The sequence below is a fragment of the Macaca thibetana genome, chromosome 10 (genome assembly GCF_024542745.1).
Source record: "Macaca thibetana thibetana isolate TM-01 chromosome 10, ASM2454274v1, whole genome shotgun sequence".
Classification (NCBI taxonomy): Eukaryota; Metazoa; Chordata; class Mammalia; order Primates; family Cercopithecidae; genus Macaca; species Macaca thibetana.
In genome coordinates, this window is record NC_065587.1 from 72,017,850 (window position 1) to 72,038,577 (window position 20,728).

Consider the following 20,728-nt stretch of genomic DNA (forward strand, 5'->3'; position numbering starts at 1 on the left):
GGTGTGAGCCATCGTGCCAGACCAAAACCTTCGTTTTTAAAGTGTCCCTCCAGCCAGGTGCAGCGGCTCATGCCTGTAGTCCCAGCACTTTGGGAGGCTGAGGTGGGAGCTTCACGTGAGGCCTGGAGATCGAGACCAGCCTAGCCAACATGGTGAAACTCCATCTTTACTAAAATAATGATAATAATAATATAAAATAAAAAAATTAGCCAGGCGTGGTGCCATATGCCTGTAATCCAGCTACTTGAGTGGCTGAGGCACAAGAATTGCTTGAACCCAGGAGGCAGAGGCTATAGTGAGCCAAGATCACACCACTGCACTCCAGCCTGGATGACAGAGTGAGACTTCTTCTCAAGAAATTTTTAAAAAGTGTCCCTCAATAGCTTCAGATGGACACAAGTCAACACATGAGAGGGTGCAGAAATATGGCAGCAGAGAGCAAACCACCGCTGGCCTGGGCCTCTCCAACACACAAAGGTGAAAGCCAGATTGGTCCCCAGGGTTCTCAGGATGTATTCACCGTCCCATGTTTCAATGGGTCCAGGATCCTGCTCTGCATTGCTAACAATTTCTGCCCAATGTAAAAACACTCTGGAATCTGTAAATCACTGTAGGGAGAGTGAAGGAGCTGCCTAAGCACCAACCATTCACTGATGCCTGTAGGAAACAATAGAACCCATACATATATGGTCTACTGATTTTCAACAAAGGTGAAAAGACAATTCAAAAGAGAAAGAAGAGTCTTTTCAACAAATGATGCTGCAAAAACTGGATATTCATATGTCAAACAGCAAACATCAATACATCCCTCACAATGGAAATTCTGCCCATTCTCATCAGCCACAGAGGAAAACCTCATACTTCATAGGGATATTGGGTAGAGTACTGAAAAGGATTTTGCTACAGTAGTGGGGTAAAATTAGTCCTAAGTCAAATGTTGCTCTGCTTCCTGCCTAATAAAGCTTTAAAAAGCAAGACCAGGTAATAAGATTAGAAGAAAAAGTTATTGGTTGGGCACAGGGGTGCATGCCTGTAATCCCAGCACTTTGGGAGGCTGAGATGGGTGGACTGTTTGAGGCCAGGAGTTTGAGATCAGCATGGACAACATAATGAGACCCCATCTCTATTAAAAAATAATAATAAAATAAGAAAAAGTTACTAAAACAGATATAACTGTATCACATTTAATAAGCTGGAGAAAAGAATGAACCATATTAGTTTGAGACATAAAAGATATAAAAAAGATTCAAATCAAACTTCTAAATATGAAAAATACAATGTCTAAGAAGAAAAATACACTGGATGAGATTAATGGCAGTAGACAATGCCGAAGAAGAGGTGAGTAAATTAGAATAAACAGAAGTAGAAACTATGCAAAACAAAACACAAAGAGAAAAAACCCTGATCACAATAGTAGGGAACATCAGGGATCTATGGGCCAACTTCAAGCAGCCCGATACATATGTAATAGGAATTCCTGAAGAGGAGGGGAGAAACGTTTAAAAAAAAAAATGGCTGATAAGCTTCTGCATTTGAGGAAGATTATAAACCCACCCATCCAAGAAGCTAAAAAAATCCAAAGCACAAAAACCATGAAGAAGCTGGTGCAGTGGCTCATGCCTGTAATCCCAGTACTTTGGGAGGTTGAGGTGGGCGGATCACCTGAGGTCAGGAGTTTGAGACTAGCCTGGTCAATATGGTGAAACCCCGTTTTTAAGAACACAAAAAATTTAGGCTGAGTATGGTGGTGGGTGCCTGTAGTCTCAGTTACTTGGGAGGCTAAGGCAGGAGAATCACTTGAACATAGGGGGCAGAGGCTGCAGTGAGCCGAATTATGCCACTACACTCCAACCTGGGTGGCAAGTGAAACTCCATCTTAAAACAAAAAACAAACAAAAAAAACATGAAGAAAACCACACCAAATCACATCAAAACCAAATTGCTGAAAAAAAATTTTTTAAAACCAAACTGCCTAAAATCAGTGATAAGCAGTTGGGGGAAAAGGATATCTTACATAGAAACAGCCCGGGCGCAGTGGCTTACTCTTGAAACCCCAGAATTTTGGGAGGCCGAGGAGGGTGGATCACCTGAGATTGGGAGCTCGAGACCAGCCCAACCAACATGAAGAAACCCCATCTCTACTAAAAATACAAAATTAGCCAGGTGTGGTGGCACATGCGGGAGGCTGAGGCAGGAGAATTGCTTGAACCCGGGAGGTGGAGGTTGCCGGGAGCTGAGATCGTGCCATTGCACTCCAGCTTGGGCAACAAGAGTGGAACTCTGTCTCAAAAACAAACAAACAAACAAACAAAAAAAAACAAAAAAAGAAAGAAGCAAACAAAGATAAGGATAGCAGTAGATTTCTGCTTAAAAATAATACAAAAGCAAGAAGACAGGGGTGGGGCAATGTCTTTAAAGTACAGAAATTTGAAAAATTTTGTCTTTTACCAAAAATCTGAAAAACTTAGATAAAAGGAAAAAAATTCCTAGAAAATTCTAAGTTTCCAAGACTGATCAAGTAGAAATTAAAAACCTGACTAACTCCATAATCATTAAAGAAACTAAATCAGTAGTTAAAAACCTTTCCTTAAAAAATAAATCATGCCTTCAGTGTTTCATAGGCAAGTACTAAGAGTCAAAAAATAATTCAAATCTCATACATAATATTTCACAGTAAGGAAGTACAAAAGAGAATACTCCTTGGCTAGAAAATCTGATCCTAAACCAGAAATTACAATACAAAAAAGGAAAAACAGTTAATCCCATTTATGATGTAATAATCCTAACGAAACTATTAGCAAACTGAGTCTAGCAGTATATTAAAAATAATGATCCAGTTAGCTCTTCCCAACAATGTAGAATTAACATTTAAAAAATCAAGTAATATAGTAGTTTATTATGTTAACAGATTAAAGGAACAAAGTTGTAAGTGCAGGAAAAAAGCACTAATAAAAATCAAGAAACAGTCATGATAAAAGCTTATTAAACTTGTAATGAAAGGGGAATGTTTTTACTGCAATAAAGGTAACTACCAAAAAAAAAAAAAAAACCCACAAGTATCAAAACACAGAGGAAGCGGTAAAGCTCTCTCTGCTAGACAGGAATAACACAAGAATGCCTGTTATCATTACTTCTACTCCATGATGTACTAGTGGTCTGAGCCAGTGAAGGCAAGACAAAGAAATATAATTGGAAAGGAAGAAATAAAGCCATCATAATTGATAGATCATACGAGTGCCTACAAGTAAAACTCCGAAGAATCTAGATTATTAGAATTAATAAAGAATAAGATTAAGGAATACAAAGTAAATATATGAATATTAAATACAGTTAATCCTATAACCAGCAATTCTACCATAATTTAGGATTATAATCCTAGATAAAGCATCAAAAGTATAATCGTAAAAGATATTTCTGACAGCAAAAAAGATATAAAATAATGAGAAAATTATAACGCTATATTAATAGGCATTAAAAAGACATAAATACACATCACATTCATGAACTGGAAAACTCAGGTTTACCTGACATGGTAAAAATGACAGTTCTCTCCAAAGTGATCTTTTAATTGAACACAATTTCAGAAAAAAAAAAAAAAACCCCAACAAGTTTTCTGAAAATCCTGAAAAGCCAACACAAAAATGTCAATAACTTTGAGCAAAGTGCTAAGAACAGCCAAGATACTCCTGAAGAAGAAAAAAAAGGTGGGAACTTGCCTTATCACATTAGAGACTGAATGTTTGTGTCCTCTCCAAAATTCCAATGTTGAAGCCTTAACCCCAAAAGTGGTGTTATCTGGAGATCGGGCTTTTGGAAGGAAATAGGGGTTAGATGAGGTCATGAATGTGATGAGGTCATGAATGTGGGGCACGGTCTATTGGGAATGTAGTGCCCTTAATAAGAGCTACCAGAGAGCTTAGCTCCTACCATGTATGCACAGAGGAGGAGTCATGTGGGCACACAGTGACAGGCAGCCTCTACTGGTCAAGAGAAGAGGCCTCAGGATGAAACCTCCCTTGCCAGCACCTTGAACCTGGACTTCCCAGCCTCCAGACTGTGAGAAATAAATTTCTACTGTTTAATCCACTCAGTCTGTGGTATTTTGTTATGGCATCCCAAGTGGACTAAGACACCATATAGAAATATGTTATCTATCTAAAATAAGACAATGTGGTATTTTCTCAGGGAGAAACTGAATAATGGAACAGAACAGAGAGCCTGTGAATAGACGCACACATAAAGAGACTTGATTTATAACAAAGCTGGCACTGCCGATCAGTGGGAAAAGAATGATTTTTCAATAATTGTTGCTGAGACAGGTGGCTACCCACATTTAAAAAGTGAAATTAGACTCCTATCTCATATCATTTTCAAAGAGCAATCCAGGTGGATTCTTTGAAAAATTGTATTTTTATAATTCAACAGAAAAAGCCTCAATAGATCTAAAATACATGAATCACATAGGAAAAGATTATCTTGATTACATTAAAATTAAGAACTTTTATTCATTAAAAAGCATCAGAAATAAAATAAGACAAGCCACCAGGTGAAAGAAAATATTTGCAATATACTGAATTGACACATAATTAGTATCAAAAATCTATAAAAAATTCCTGGCCAGGCACAGTGGCTCACGTGTAATCTCAGAACTTTGGGAGGCTGCGGCAGGCTGATCACCTGAAGTTGGGAGTTCGAGACCAGCCTGACCAACATAGAGAAACCCTACCTCTACTAAAAATACAAAATTAGCCAGGCATGGTGGTGCACGTCTGTAATCCCAGCTACTTGGGAGGCTGAGGCAGGAGAATCGCTTAAACCTGGGAGGTAGCGGTTGCAGTGAGCTGAGATCGTGCCATTGCGTTCCAGCCCAGGCAACAAGAGTGAAACTCCATCAAGAAAAGATGAATGAACAAACGAACTAGAGAAAGAGAGAGAGAGAGAGAGAGAGAGAGAGACAGAAAGAAAGAAAGAGAAAGAAAAAGAGAAAGAGAAAGAAAGAAAAGAAAGAATTCCTAAAATAGGCCAGGCGCAGTGGGTCACGACTGTAATCCCAGCACTTTCAGAGGCTGAGACGGGCAGATGACCTGAGGTCAGGAGTTCAAAACCAGCCTGGCCAACATGGCGAAACCCCATCTCTATTAAAAATACAAAAATTAGCTGGGCATGTTGTTGCGCGCCTGTAGTCCCAGCTACTCGGGAGGCTGAGGCATGAGAATTGCTTGAACCTGGGAGGTGGAGGTTGCAGTGAGCTGAGATTGCGCCACTGCACCCCAGCCTGGACAACAGAGTGAGACTTAGTCTCAAGAAAAAAAAAAAAATTCCTAAAATAAACAAGAAAAAGACAATCTAAAAGAAACATGAGCAAAAAACAAGAACAAGCATTTAACAGAAGGGAAGTATAATGACTTGGCCAATAAATAAAGATGGTTCACTAATAATAAGAGAAATGTAAATTAAAATACTAATAATACAGCACTGCACACTCACCACAGTGGCAAAACAGCAAGTGTTGGCCAGAATATGGAAAAACTCAAATACCTGTATGCTGCTGCTGGAAGTATAATTTGGGACAATCAATTTGTAAAACAGTTTGGCCTCATTTAAAAAAGCCATATGTGGGCTCATACTAAAATTCCAAATTTTTACTCCTCATTCCAACCCTACAGAAACATTTGCCCATGTGGACCAAGAGACACGCACAAGAATGCTCATAACAGTACAGTCTGCAATACCTAAAAAAGCCTATATTTACTTATTTTTTAGAGTTAGGGTCTTGCTCTGTGAGCCAGGTTGGAGTACAGTGGTGAGATCATAGCTTACTGCAGCCTTGAACTCCTGGGCTCAAGTCACTCTCCAGTCTCAGTCTTCCAAACATATGGGAATACAGGAATATGCCACCATGCCTGGCTAATTTTTTTTTTTTTGGTAGAGATGGGGTCTCGCTGGTCTTGAACTGTTGGACTCAAGCAATCCTCCTGCTTCAGCCTCCCAAAGTGCTGGGATTACAGATGCTGGCTAATTAAAAAAATTAATTTGTAGCAACAAGAGTCTCACTCTGTTGCCCAGGCTGGTCTTGAACTCCTAGCTTCAAGTGATCCTCCCGCTTCAGCCTCTGAGAAGCTGGGATTACAGGCACAAGCCACTGCACCTAGCACAAAAACTATAAAAAACCCACATGTCCACCAAGAGTCAAAATGATAGTGCATGCTTGCAAAAACGAATACTATAGGGCCATGAAAATGAGTAAGCTATATGGCTTACATACAACAAACTGGATGAATCCTAGGAATATCGAGCAAAAAAAGCAGGTCTACAGTATGATTCTATTTGTATTAAGTTCAAAACAAGATATTGTCTGGGGATATGGGCATGTGTGGCAAAACTCTAAAGCAGGTTCCTGAGGATTAGGTACTGGGCAGCCTGCCTGGCCACAGACAGCAGGGCGGGGAGGAGAAGGGCACATGAAGGACATGAACGAATGGGAATTTGAAAAGCAAGACATCTTGTGATAGCCGACGCCACTAACTGGTGAACAGAAACAGTTCTAGAGCTGAAAAAACTTCAAGGTAAAGGAAGTACTATTCTTTTTTCTTTTTTTGAGACGGAGTTTCACTCTTGTTGCCCAGGCTGGAGTGCAATGGCATAATCTCCACTCACCACAACCTGTGCCTCTCGGGTTCAAACGATTCTCCTTCCTCGGCCTCCCGAGTTGCTGGGATTACAGGCATGCGCCACCGCGCCTGGCTAATTTTGTAGTTTTAGTACAGACGGGGTTTCTCCATGTTGGTCAGGCTGGTCTCAAACTCCTGACTTCAGGTGATCTGCCTGCCTTGGCCTCCCAAAGTTCTGGGATTACAGGCATGAGCCACCGCGCCCTGCCAGGAAGTACTATTCTTTTCATCTGTAACTAATTGCGGGGTGAAAAATCAGAAGACCTGTACTATTCTCCAGACCTGGACTACCCTCTAGATGCTGCCATTAACTTGTACTACATCTCAGTCAGGGTGAGGGAGCTTAAAAAAAAAAAAAGTATGGAAAAAATAACAACTTGTACAATATCAGGCAAGTTTTCACCTTCTATGGGACTCAGGATATGAAGATCAATCAAGATAATGCATCCTGAGGAGCTGAAGATAAATATCTTCAGGGGATGGGAACAGATAAATTTCAAGCTCATCACAGTCCCAAGTAAAGGCAGATTTATAAAGACATTAAAGACAATTGAACTTCAGGACTCCTTACCTGCCCAAGCCCCCTTCTAAGGCCCTAAGAAGAGCCCTAATCATTTTGTAGTATTTTCCTTAAGAGAGTCCCCAAATGGTATAAACTTCAAGCCCCACAAAACTTACATCAGCTCCTGACCTGAATCCCAAAGTGGTAAAATGCTTATCCACAGGAAGGGGAGACTGCTGTTTAAATTCTCTGCTTCTATTCAATTTCCCTGCCTCAGAAAACCATCTCCTAATTTAAACTAGATTCCCCTTAGGAACGAAGAAAGTTTAAAATTCAAGTTTTCAAAAGACTACGACTAATAAGGCTCCAGAAATCCCTGGCTGTGCCTTTATTCTTGCACAGAGACCTTAAGATACACTGAATCTTGTTGGATAACTCAGTACAATGCAAGACTATTTTTCTAACAAGGCCCTTTGCTAAGAAGGTGCAAACTAATTTTGGCAAATATCCCTGCTAAATATTATAATTGGCTCAAGGATGACAGAGCACAAACCACCTCTGTGTTGTGCCTACAATCTGCTTTTAAAACACTACGCAATCTTGCCTCAAGGCTGGTAGTATTACCACATACTCCCTGCCTTCAGCAAATGTTCCTAACTCCCGGGTTCTCTGCACCAGGATCTGGAGAGGCAGAAATGCAGGGACAGATGTGATAACAAACGCCATTACCACTCCAGCAGTATGTGGACAGAAAACCAGAACTCCTTGTGCTTTGTCTTCTGTGTGAATGAAGGGGCAGAAGCTGAAGCAGTGGTCTGAGAACATGGAGAGGAATTTGCCACCGGATAGAATATTTTCAACAAGAACAACAAATCATCCAGAAAAGGGATTTGCTTAGTAGAGGTTGAGGAATTTGTAGAGTAAGTCAGAACTCCTCCTTCACATAAAGGCTATATTCAACAGGGAAAGAATAGGACTCATAAGAAAATGCTATTCTGAGGAAGCCAAAGAGGAACTTGCAGTAAATCCCTGTAAAATCCATGCAAGACCAACAAGGTTTTTGAGGATTTTATACGAGCAGAAACACTGCCAGTTTGGATTGAAAGGGACAGAGAAAGTATAAAATTGAAGGAGACTGTTGGACCCTCAAAATTCTACTGGCAAGAGGCAGGCTGATAAAACTACTCAGCTACAAACAAGGTGCTACCTTTCACTGAAAAAGGATGACAGCAGTGTAGCCACAAGCCCAAAGGGTGGAGCCATGAGCCCAGAGCAAACCAAGAGCAAACAGGGTAGAACCAAGAGCCCTGAAGCAGAGCTGAGAGCCAGAATTATTCCCAGGCCTTGAAACCTAATCAAGGAACTGAAGTCTGCCCAGCTGGACTTCAAAGCTGCCTTGGGCTGGTGACTCCTTTTTACCTTCTGTTTTTCCTCTTTGTGAACCTGAAGTCTATGCCAGTCCCACCTTGTATGTTGGGAGGGCTGCGGGCAGATGACTTGTCTCTTTAGTTTTGTAGGTCCACAGACACGGAGAGGAACTATGGTCAGGAGCTGTAGACAGATTACTCTCCCAAGCCTCATTTACATGGGACTTAGATGATCTTGATCATGAGATTTCGGATATTTAAGCCCATGAGATTTAGGACTTTGACCCGTAGCCACAATGGGATGAGACCCTCAGTAGGAGGTAACGAGGGACATGAATTATGGGGGCCAGAGGGTGGACTGGGATAGGCAAAAACTTAAGATGCTGATAGCAAAGAAGAATTAGAGAGACTCCAAGTGTGAGAGAGATTCAATACAAGAAGGTTCTTTATAGCTGAGATGGAGGGGTTTACAAGGGCAAGGACTTCTGGGAGGAGGAGCTGAGAGGATCCCTGTTTGACAATCAGCAACAAGACGGGGACCTCAGTATTACAAGCGAAAGGAACCAACATCCTGGCTGAGATTGGGAGAAGATTCTTCCCCAGAGGCTCTAGATAAGAGTCTAGTCTGCCTGATGCCTTGATTTTGACCTCAAGAGATCTGGGTCCAGCCAAGCCTGCTGGAGACTGTGACCTGGAGAACTGTGAGATAATAAGAGGGTGTTGTTTTAAGCTACTAAATTTGTGGTAATTTGTTACATAGTAAGATAAATGAATCCAGATTCTGTTTAGGTCCACAAATTCTATTTCTAGAAATGCTGCTGCCCTAGCCCATTCGGAGAGCTAACTAACCTCAGGCAGCAACAAAAGGAACAGGTACAGTTCTGTGATCAGCCCTTCCTAGCATAAATTTCCTCATCTACAAAGTGGGTGGGTCAAGAGAGAAAAGCTGTAGGAAAACATTTCTGTACCACAATTATGTTCAAATAGAAGACGTATTATTAATCACAACTCCCATGCTACCATCTGCAAATGAGGGACCCAGACATGGCCAAGAACATTAAAGTCATAGCTCCTTACCTTCCTCAGGCCAGGACTGTAGATTGCTGGAATAAAGATATGCTCCTTCTCCTCCTGTTAGGAAAGTGCCCAGGAAAGACTCATCCCCCTTTAAAAACAACAACAAAAACAAAACCCAAAAAAGAACAGGTGATTTATAGCATAAATATTCACAGAATCAAAAGTCCTGCCCAAATACGTCCATCTACAAAAGCTGAGTCAGGCTCAGACATGCCCAATGTATTCCATGGCCTTTGGCATTGTCTGGCTCTTTGGCAGGTTACTGGCATCCTTGATTTGTGCTGAGAAAAAGAACATTAAGATTCTCTCTGAGTCCAGGCATCAAAGCCTGCAATGCTGGTTCATGTTCCAGTGGATTTATTTCCTTTGTGAAAACGGAGGCAGCTTCTCCTTGGCCTAAAGCCTTGATGTCTCAGCTCTACATGTCTAGGCCAATCTGGGATCTGCTTTTAATACTACGGGGAGATTTAAAAAAAAACACCAAAAGGCCCTCATGGAATAAAGAATCCCTCTAATTGTATCCCCCATAAATGGTGATTTCGAAAGCTCTGCTGGGAAGGGGAGGAATGCAAATAGGAAGTGAAGACAACACAGTGCAAATCCTTTAGATTAGTAGTGAGAAGAAGTATTTTAATACCTTTATGAATTGCTTACATTATCTTTTGATATGATGTTAACACTGAGAATAAGAAGGCTGCTTACCCTCACTGCTTGCTGGGTTTTCTCAGACAATTTTACTTCATTATCTTCTACCTGTGTCCAAAAGGAATGCAGATTTTCAGTCGACTACTTTAAGGGAAAATCCTGCTAGGTCTCCCCACTGTGTTCAGATATTCCCAGGACACTGGCTGGGCAGTCTTTCACCATGTCCATGTCCAGTGCTCTCAGGCCCTGACACACCTGAGATGTCTGCTGGTCACCAGGGCTCAGAGCCCAAGGCCATGGTGGGCTCTCTCACTAGGACCTGAGGTCCAGCTAATGAGCTTATGACAAGCAGAGGGGATGTGTTAGTCTCCACCTACATTTCACTTCAGAAAAAAACAACTGTTTTTAGGGATGAAGCAAAGAGAATGTATTAAAATATCTTCAGAGAATGTCTTCTCATTGAAACACGTTCAGATTAGAGGATAACTCTCGGTCTTCCCTGTCTGTGTGGGAACTGTAGAAGCAGAATGTGAGCACTCTCAAGCAGGGACTCAGCCCATTAGCAGACTCATTACTGTCACACCTATGTTCCAAGGCCCCAGTTTCAGACCAAGTCCCTCCCACTGCAGAAGATGGGACTTTTCTACAAGTAGAGAGATGTTACAGTAAAAACTCTGTAGCAACCACTCTACCAGAGAAGCAAGTCATGGGATTCACTTCTCATGATCTGTGTGACCTTGGCCGGGCCGTTCAATTTATAAGCTCAGTTTCCTCATCTGTAAAATGAGGCTGTTAATTTCTTCCTTTCACAATTTAATGGTGACCCACATGACTTTGTTCTTTTGAAACTTTTCTAAGATTATGAGAGTTAACGAAATTAGGTTCATTTGTATAAAGAGAAAGGGCTGGGATAAAAAATTCCATTCCTGAACAACAGCTAGTTTAGGATCTGACATCCCACCAGGGGCCCAACAAAGAGGCTCTTCCTCAAATGTTCACCCTGATTTCTCCACACATAGGTCCACTTCCACCTGAGGAATGACACTAACCAGCCAGGAGCAGAATCTGGGTACAGCAGCAGTCAGGACTATGGAGCGGGTTTCTGTGGTAACAGTGCCATCTGCAGGAAGACCACACACATGCCAGTTACTCCCCTACCACCTCAGCCTGCCTCACAGGCCCCAGACACTAAATGCCCTTCTCAGGAGTTAGGGCTTTTTTTTTTTTTTTGAGACAGAGTCTCGCTCTGTCACTCAGGCTGGAGTGCAGTGGCGCCATCTCGGCTTACTGCAACTTCTGCCTAGCAGGTTCAAGAAACTCTCCTGACTCAGCCTCCCAAATAGCTGGGATTACAGGTGCGTGCCACCATGCCAGGCTAATTTTTGTATTTTTAGTAGAGACGGGATTTTGTCATGTTAGCCAGGCTGGTCTCAAACTCCTGACCTCAGGTGACCTGCCAACCCCGGCCTCCCAAAGTGTTGGGATTGCAGGCAACATGGCAAAACCCCGTCTCTACAAAAAATATGAAAAATTAGCCAGGCGTGGCGGAGCATCTGTGGTCCCTGCTACTTGGGAGGCTGAGGTGGGAGAATCACTTGAGCCCAAGAGGTGGAGGTTGCAGTGAGCCGAGATCATGCCACCATACTCTAGCCTGGGTGACAGAGCAAGACCCTGTCTCAAAAAGAAAAAACAAACCAAAAACCAAGAAACAAAACTTTTGGGAATTAGTCCATTTTACCATTACATTTTCTTATCAAGATAGTACAGGTATACATATTAAAGATCAAAGAGAATTATTATCAGGCTCATTCTACCATTCTTTAGAATATTTTCATTCCTTAGAATATAGTAATTCTTTAGAATATTTTGCCAACTTAACAGGTAAAAAAATAATACCTAATTACTGTTTCAGTTTTTTCTATTTTTTTTTGAGGCAGAGTCTCACTCTGTCACTGAGGCTGGAGTGCAGTGGTGCGATCTCAGCTCACTGCAACCTCCGCCTCTCAGGTTCAAGCAATTCTCCTACCTCGGCCTCCCAAGTAGCTGGGATTACCAGCACCCACCACTATGTCCGGCTAATCTTTGTATTTTTAGTAGAGATGGGGTTTCACCATGCTGGCCAGGCTGGTCTCAAACTCCTGACCTCAAGTGATTTGCCCACCTTGGGGTCCCAAAGTACTGGGATTAAGGCATGAGCCACTGTGCCCAGCCTTCAAGTTGCTTCTTCTTGACTCCTAGTGAGGTTACATATCTTCATTTATACATAGTCCTCCTCTCTTTTTTGTTTTCCATGTCTGTGAAGTGCCTGTTCATTTTTTTTGCTCATTTTACTATTGGGTAGCTTATCTTTTCTTATTAATTTGTAAGAGTTCTTCATAAATTAGGATGTACACCCTTTGTTCATCATTAATGTTCCTCTTTTTTTTTTTTGAGACAGGGTCTCGCTGTGTTGCTGAGGCTGGAGTGCAGTGCTGTGATCGTAAGTTCTAATATTTTTACCAGCTTACTGTTGGTCTTTTGCCTTAGTTTATAGCTTATTTTGCCAAAAAAAAAAAAAAAAAAAAGGCTTAAGGTTTGCTTTCTAAAGATCACATATACTTACCATTTTCTTTAACTAAGATTTGAGAAGTCAAAAACGATTCAGAGAAAACCACAGATCCTAAGCAACCATTTCCTCCCAGCAAGTCAGGAATGTCATAGACAGTCATACAAGCCTGCATCAAATGAGAAACCAGTTCGATCAGTTACCAGCCCAAAACCATCAGAGAGAAATCCATAAGAACGAGACCACGAAATACTGCCTAAAGGAACATGGCAAAAGAGTACTGAAGAATTTCTAGGGAAAACTGGAGTTATCCTAAATACATCTTTGAACTGCGAGGTGACTTTAGGATCACCCGGGCTTCCCTGAAATTGCTCCCTGATCAGAGACACACTTGGGCTATAAGGAAAGTATCTTTGTTTCCATATATTCCCTCAAATTGCTTTATACTGACTAGGCACAGTGGCTCATGCCTGTAATCCCAGTAATTTGGGAGTTCGAGGAACCCAGGAGTTTGAGATCAACCTGGACAACACAGTGAGATCCCCACTCTACTAAAGAAAAATCAGGCTGGGCATGATTAATCATGCCTGTAATCCCAACACTTTGGGAGGTGAGGCGGGTGGATCACTTGAGCCCAGGAGTTTGAGACCAGCCTGGGCAACATGGTGAAACCCCATCTCTACTAAAATACAAAAAAAAATTAGCCAGGCATGGTGGCGTGTGTGCCTATAATCCCAGCTACTTGGGAGGCTGAGGCAGGAGAATTGCTTGAACCTGGGAGGTGCAGGTTGCAGTGAGCTGAGATTGCATCACTAAACTCCAGCCTGGGAAACAGAGCAAGACTCTGTCTCAAAAAAGAAAGAAAGAAAGAAATAGCCAGGAATGGTGGCATCTGCCTGTGGTCTCAGTTATTCAGGAGGCTAAAGCAGGAGGACTGTTTGAGCCCAGGAGGTTGAGGCTGCAGTAATCTATGATCATGCCACTGCACTCCAGCCTGGGCAACAGAGCAAGACCCTGTCTCAAAAAAAAAAAGCAAGAAAGCTATTCAAACTTTTACGGCCAAGATAAATAAAAGCAGAGGCTTCACTAGCCTGGAAACCAAATTAGAACAACTCAGAGAGCTCCCAATGTCCAGTAAGAAAGCCCTAATTTATCAGGTAAAAACTAGTGAAAATGGAACAATTCTGGGAAGAAGCCAGCAGAAGAAAGAGAAAATGATGTCAGCTAGAGCTAGAGTCTTGGATGACCAGGAAGATCTGATGAGGGACATGGGATAAGTAGCACAAGGACCTGTCCCATCCTACCCTGAATAGCGGTGAGCGGTGGGTGCTGGTGCAGATCTCCTGAGACTAAGTCCACTTTCACATATTATCGTTCTAGTGTGGGACCCCTGTCCCACCTCTTAGGACACAGACAAAAGACCTAAGCCTCTTGAATGGATTGCTGAATTTTCAAATAAAAACTTAAAGAGGGCACAAAGTTGAAAGGAAAAAAACCACAGTTAAAGCCAAAGCCCTGAATTTTCCATATTATGATGATAATAGGATATATAAAAGAGACAAGTAGGCTTCTATATTTGAGTTAACTTTCTTTTCAGGTTTGACAACTGGAAGGTTTATCTAAAAGCTGTCTCAAAGGATTTCCAGCATCTGAAGACACAGAACCCTCCTGAGCTACATGGTCCCTCTTAAGTGACAATGGCAATCCTACGTCTTTGGTTCCCAGACCAATCAGGTGGACAGATCCTGTGGGTTCCTGATCCTTCATGTTCATATTTGGTCACTGATATTGAGGAAGGGAAAAGAGGATATTGAAAAGATAACATGTAGCGTTTGTTGGACACTTGTTATGTACTTCCCACCATGTGGCACAGGGAAAGAAAAAATATGGTATCGTGCCTATCTTCAGGAAATCTTAATGTATAGCTGGAGAGACAAGGGCATTCGTACACAAAGGTCATCATATGACACATTATGATATCGTATGATACATTAGGATAGAATTATTCCTTAATTTGTGTAGTACAAACTGCAACTGCAAGGATTATAGGAATACTTGTAGGGAGAAATCAACAGGGAAGGCTTTGGGGAGGAGATAGAACTTCACCTCTGGATAAGAGGACAGAATGTAGACAGAAAGCATCGACTTGCTGCTTCTTATTTCCTATCTCATTAGCTGTGCATACTTGATGCAAGACTATGATTTTACTGGATTCCTAATCACCTGCTACTATGCAAAGCATCTTCCAAAGCACCGTGCAAGAGTCCCAGGAGAGAAGTCAGACTTTAAAGTCAACAAGGAGATAAAGTATGATCACCTAAATATCAGAAAGTATTTCCCAATGTTTTACTAATATCACGAAAAAGTCTGAAATAGTTCTAAAAGAACATCCACACAAAATGTTGACAGATGGGGACCAGGAACATTATAAAAACATAAATTGCAACCTTAAAAAAATTACCCTTGTTGTACTATTCTCTGTAGATGGGTTAACACTACTGACAGGAACTTCCGAGTTACTTTTCCACAGGTGATGGTGATGGGGATGTGCTTGTACCAAATTATCCACAGCTGCCCACCCAGTTCCCTGGGACCAAAGCTTTTTGGAACTAAGGCTCAGGCAGTGGTCACAGAACAGACTCAAGATATAACACACACCACAAACAGAATCTTGGCTGGATATGTACCACCCTCTCATGCACCATTTGCCAACCTTCTTCACATCAGGATGTTCTGGGGTAAACGGAGGACTCAGCCTGTGGCTGAGAGCAACTGGCCTAGAAACTCTGGCTCCCCCAGGCCATGCCATCCCACCCCAGGGACCATTAGCTCAGTGCATCTCCAAACCATCCCCCCAGCACACAGGTTGGAAAACATTGCTCTGACTACTCTACTTCATGGCAGACACAGGTCCCTGTTGATTACTGGTCATTTAAATAATTATAGTCATGTATCACTTAATGACAGGGATACATTCTGAGAAATGTGTCATTAGCTGATTTCATCACTGTGTGAACATTATAGAGTATACTTAAACCTAGATGGTATAGACTACTATACACCTAGGCTAGCTGGTGTAGTCTACTGCTCCTAGGCTACAAAGCTGTACAGCATGTTACTATACTGAATACTGTAGGCAATTATAACACAATGGTAATGTTTGTGTATTTAGGCATATATACACATAGAAATGGTGAGTAAAAAAACAGTGTTATGATATTATGGGACCACTGTTGTATCTGCAGTCCACTGTTGACCAAGATGTCCTTTTGTGGTACAGGGCTGTAGTTAATTTTCCCAGGTTCCCGGTTTTTGTTTGTTTTCTGAGACTAAATCTCACTCTGTCACCCAGGCTCGAGTGCAGTGATGCAATCACAGCTCACTGCAGTCTCAAACTGCTGGACTCAAGTGATCCTCCTGCCTTAGCCTCCTGAGGAGCTCAGGCTACAGATGCATGCCACCACACCTGGCTAATTAAAAAAAAATTTTTTTTAGACATGGGGTCTCAACTATGCTGTCAAGACCGGTTTCAACTCTAGGTTCCCATTAAGGACATCAATGCAAGTCTTGGAACTCAAAGATGCCACTGAAAAACTTAAGTCTGTTAGTCAAGGCAGGCTTGTCCTGGACTCACATTTCGACACGAAGTCAGAGCAATCTCAGCTACCTATAGGAAGGCTTCATAACCCAGAAAAAGGTGCCTCCCAACACCTCAATTAAGACTCTGGACCCCGGGGAAGCCTAGGCAAGGGAGAATAGATGTGGGTGGGCCTGGCACAGCTACCTGGGTACCCTCAGTAAGCACAGGCTCACCACTGCTACGGCTCGGATAGGACTGAGAACAGATCAGTTTCTTCAGGTGGGGTGGGCTGCCCAAGACCTCCACCCACTCCCACCTCCTAACTTACAGATGTCCCTCTACAGGCCATTCCCAGCCAGCTGACCCATGACAACTCTGCTTACCGTCTTCACAAAGGATAAGCTATCTTCACTGTCCAGCGGTACAATTCTAGAAGAGGAAAGAGATGGAAGACTATGTTAAAGAGTTTTTAAGTGTACTTAAATTCACAGTGTTCGCTTTTTTCAACTTGGTAATGACAAGTCATAGACTCGGATTGCTCTTAGGGCCTTTCAAAACACTGGGTTGCATGTTTGTAGAATTGGTATGTGGGCCACTAAAGTGAGTATGTCCATCTCCACCTCTGCCCCTCAGCTCTGCAGTGGGAAGAACTCAGGGTACAGGGTCTCAGCTCAGCAGTCAGCCCAAGCCCAACCCTGGAGTGATGTCACTGCTAGGTGTGGAAGCATGAGAAAACCACTCATGTCAGCAGCCTTCCCCCTCTTTATCTTCCTAAAACTTGCTCCATATAAGGTTATACCACAATCATATACGCACCTTCCCTGATTATTCACAGCATGTATATGAAAAGCCATCTTGGAGCTGTGGACCAGAAACAAAACAAAAGGAAAATCAGTCTGCTCCTGCTCCCCAGACATCTGTGCAGGGTACCTGCTTGGGATTCTCAAGGCCACACAGTGAGGTGTGTGTCATCCTTGCTTTACCCAGATTTACCCTATTTTAGATACTTTCCCCAGGGTCCTACACCACCAGCAGGTATGGGGCCAGTGTCTAACTCTAACCACAGCCCTGCCTCTGTGCAAGTCCTAAGGACTGTCTTGACTCTTGGACAACAACAGGAGAAAATGACATGAGAGGACTGCTGCTCACTGCAGACTGAGAGTGACCCTCCATCCCTGCTCTAAGCACAAGCAGAGGCCATGTCTCTGCAACTCACAGTCAAATGCTGTGGAGTCAGGGGCAGGGTGAGGCCTTCAGAGCCGAGAAATAACTAGAAAACCCTTTTGGCTTACTCTAACTTGTGTAAGTGTAATTTCTTGCATTAACAAATACTAGATAGCTACACACTAATTCTTTTCGGCATTCATGGCTCCCATCCCTTCCCCTCTTGGGAGAAAGAGATCTGCTAATCTGAAGCAGTTCGAGGGTCCTCACTGAAGTAATATATATATATATTTTTTGAGACAGTCTCGTTCTGTCACCCAGGCTGGAGTGCAGTGGTGTGATCTCAACTCACTGCAACCTCCACCTCCTGCGTTCAAGCAATTCTCCTGCCTCAGCCTCCCCAGTAGCTAGGACTACAGGTGTGTAAAACCATGCCTGGCTAATTTTTGCATTTTTAGTGAAGGCGGGGTTTTACCATGTTGGTCAGGATGGTCTCGAACTCCTGACCTCAAGTGATCACCTGTCTTGGCCTCCCAAAGTGCTGGGATTACAAAGTGATGAGCCATCGCGCCCCGCCCTCAGTGAAGTAATCTTTGTGGTGAGAAAGGGGTGGGGCTCCAGGTGGAAGACTGGCCTGGGAGACTCTTCTCCCATTGACTGGTGTTTTCTCTTTGTGCCTTTCTCCAACTAGGGCAGACACCTAGGCCTAGGAGGCCTTGGGACTTAGAGGGGGCCTGCTCTGGGGAAGCTGAGTGGCCTAGGCAAGGGCCCAAGTAAAGGAGGAGTAGAATGACTATGCTAGCCATATTGATGGTAAGAGAGAATACCCCACTGTGACAGCAGCTAACATCTATGTGCCCAATTGCTTTACAAGGTAGGTAGTTGAAGAAGCAGAAACAGACAGTTCCCTATCTTGCCCAAGGTCACACAGATGCAGACTGAAGGAGCGTTCTCAAATTCAGGTTGGCCAGAAACAGATAGTAAAGGCCAGCACAAGGTCTTAAGGGAACAGACTTCCTTTATCATTCGCCTTTCATGGCCAGGACAGCAAGATCCAGAAGACCCAGGGGAGAGAAGACCTGAAGCAAGTCTAAAGCCCTGCACCACAGAGTTCTGGCTTTCTTCCACTCGTGGGGCTGCAGAAATAGAATTCTTCTTGTTAGAACAATTAATTGACTAATCTTTCAAATACTCCAACTTATTACCCAGGACTGTAGATGTAAGAAAATGTGGGACATAGACCTGAGGCATCACAGGACATATCCTAGAAGTATTCTTAAATAAATTTCCCAGTATTGGTGTCTTTTGTATCCTTTGTATAAAAGTACACACAATGGTCCTCACATAAAACAGTGGGTTAAGTGGACTGGGTTCATGAAGATTTAGCTATGGATAAAGACTACAAAGAGATACACCATGACATGCTGGGAGATGTGATGGAAAAATCACCAGATTCTCAGACCATGCAGACCCCAGGACATGGTGGACTCAGGATTTCTGTCATTCAAGAGACAGATGAGGCCCAGTGCAAGTTTCTTCTAAGCAGTGACTATCTTCCTGTGCCCAGGGCCCCCTGCCCCTAAAAACCTCACCACTCAGGTCCCCAGCTTTGCCTTTCTAGCCTTGGAACCCAGGCTTGTCAAGTCTCTTGTGATGCTGGTGTTAATCTGCCTTGCATTCTAACCTCAGAACATGTGTGTGACTTTCTCAAATAGTTCCTGCATCTTTGGCTCTTTGGCTTCTAAGTAAAGGCTGAATCATGAATGACTCTCCTTCATACATCCCATTATTTTACTGAAACATTTCTCAAAGCGGAGATGAAATCTGAGTTATAAGGGAAAAAAGAAGCTTTCAAAAACAAAGAAAAAAAATTCCTTATAAAAAATATCAGCCATTGCTTACCGCAGGGCTGCCTTAAACGGAATCAACTCAAAGGAATCTAACCCAGATTCCAGAGTCTGCTCTGCTACCTCCTTGGCCTGTAAAATAACAACAACACAGGGACAATTAGCTTTCACAGCAGGAGAAAGTACACATATCACTGATGGAAGGGCCCTCCTAACACTTGTCCAGGATCACACTATGCCCCAGTGTGCCCTTCCCATCTATGTGACTACTTGGAAGGCATTAATAAAGTGAAAGCATCATGTTAAGGGAAACAAGGGCCTGCTTTCTCCAGGCTAGGTTCACAGGACAAAACTGCATTCAGGCAGGTGTGCACTGGAACCTGACGTGCTGGATCCAGAGAAGTGACCAGCTGTGATGACAGCAGCGGAATGAGAGGTCTGTAAAAGTGCTTTCTCCTCCCCTCTTCCCCAGCAGGAAGAGGAAGGAACCTCTGCCCTCAGAGTTTTAGCCAGACGCTAAGAATATCCAAATAGCAAGAGTTACAAAAGATCAGTTAAAAAACAAAGATGTGAGAACTGATATTGAAGGACACCCCACTGCTTTGGATAAACCTTCTGCATGTAGTGGTTAAAGGGCGGAGAAATCCAGAGTCAGTACTAGGGATACAAGTTCAGTGAGGAGGGGAGATGGCAAGGAGCTGGTGACTACAGCTACAGTCTCTCTGATATCTACATCATACACAACCTTTCCAATGTCAAATGGCTTCCTTCAGAAAAGGTCCTATTGGCATTTGGGAGGCATCAAGCTGACTCTTCTCATCTCCTTACTGGGTCAGATATAGGAATCCAACTCAGGGCAGGTTAACCGCAAAACAGCAAGGAAGATAATGGTCAGAGAACGGGAACACATGTGCTTGTCTAGGAAAAGCAAGTCAGATTTTCTAATCTTTAGCTGTTTTTATTAAACACTGAGTTATAGGAAATCAAACTTACCGAACTTTATTAGAATTCACAGTAGAATAATCTATAGTTTTTTGTTTTTTTGTTTTTTTGTTTTTTAGTTTTTAAAAGCCTTTTGTTTAAGCTATTCAACAAAACAATGTGCTACAGAATGATTTTTCCTTAACACAACCAGATGTCTACAAAGAAGCACCGATTAGTTGTCATCTACAAGACAACAGCAGCACAGTCACAGGCAGCAGAAGCTCAGTGCTCTCAAGGCTTCGCTCTGCCTGGTGTCAAAGAGGCCCAAGCACGCACAAAAGTGAGTACTACAAGGTGTCCAAAGAAGAAACACATGGATAGAATGTTTTACATTAAAATAATAACT

The 20,728-nt window shown here is 42.7% G+C and overlaps 1 protein-coding gene across 6 annotated transcripts in view; it reads right to left on the reverse strand.

Moving 5' to 3' along the window:
* Positions 1 to 20,728, reverse strand: part of DNAAF9 (dynein axonemal assembly factor 9) — a 164,623-nt gene that overhangs the window by 63,591 nt on the left and 80,304 nt on the right. For all 6 annotated transcript variants that reach the window (XM_050745657.1, XM_050745655.1, XM_050745654.1 and 3 more), the window contains 7 exons: positions 19,454 to 19,530; positions 17,204 to 17,248; positions 16,771 to 16,816; positions 12,865 to 12,976; positions 11,312 to 11,382; positions 10,320 to 10,370; positions 9,618 to 9,705 (listed from right to left, as the gene is read on the reverse strand). In XM_050745657.1, the coding sequence (XP_050601614.1) occupies positions 9,618 to 9,705; positions 10,320 to 10,370; positions 11,312 to 11,382; positions 12,865 to 12,976; positions 16,771 to 16,816; positions 17,204 to 17,248; positions 19,454 to 19,530 (490 nt within the window). The remainder of the gene's footprint in view (positions 1 to 9,617; positions 9,706 to 10,319; positions 10,371 to 11,311; positions 11,383 to 12,864; positions 12,977 to 16,770; positions 16,817 to 17,203; positions 17,249 to 19,453; positions 19,531 to 20,728) is intronic.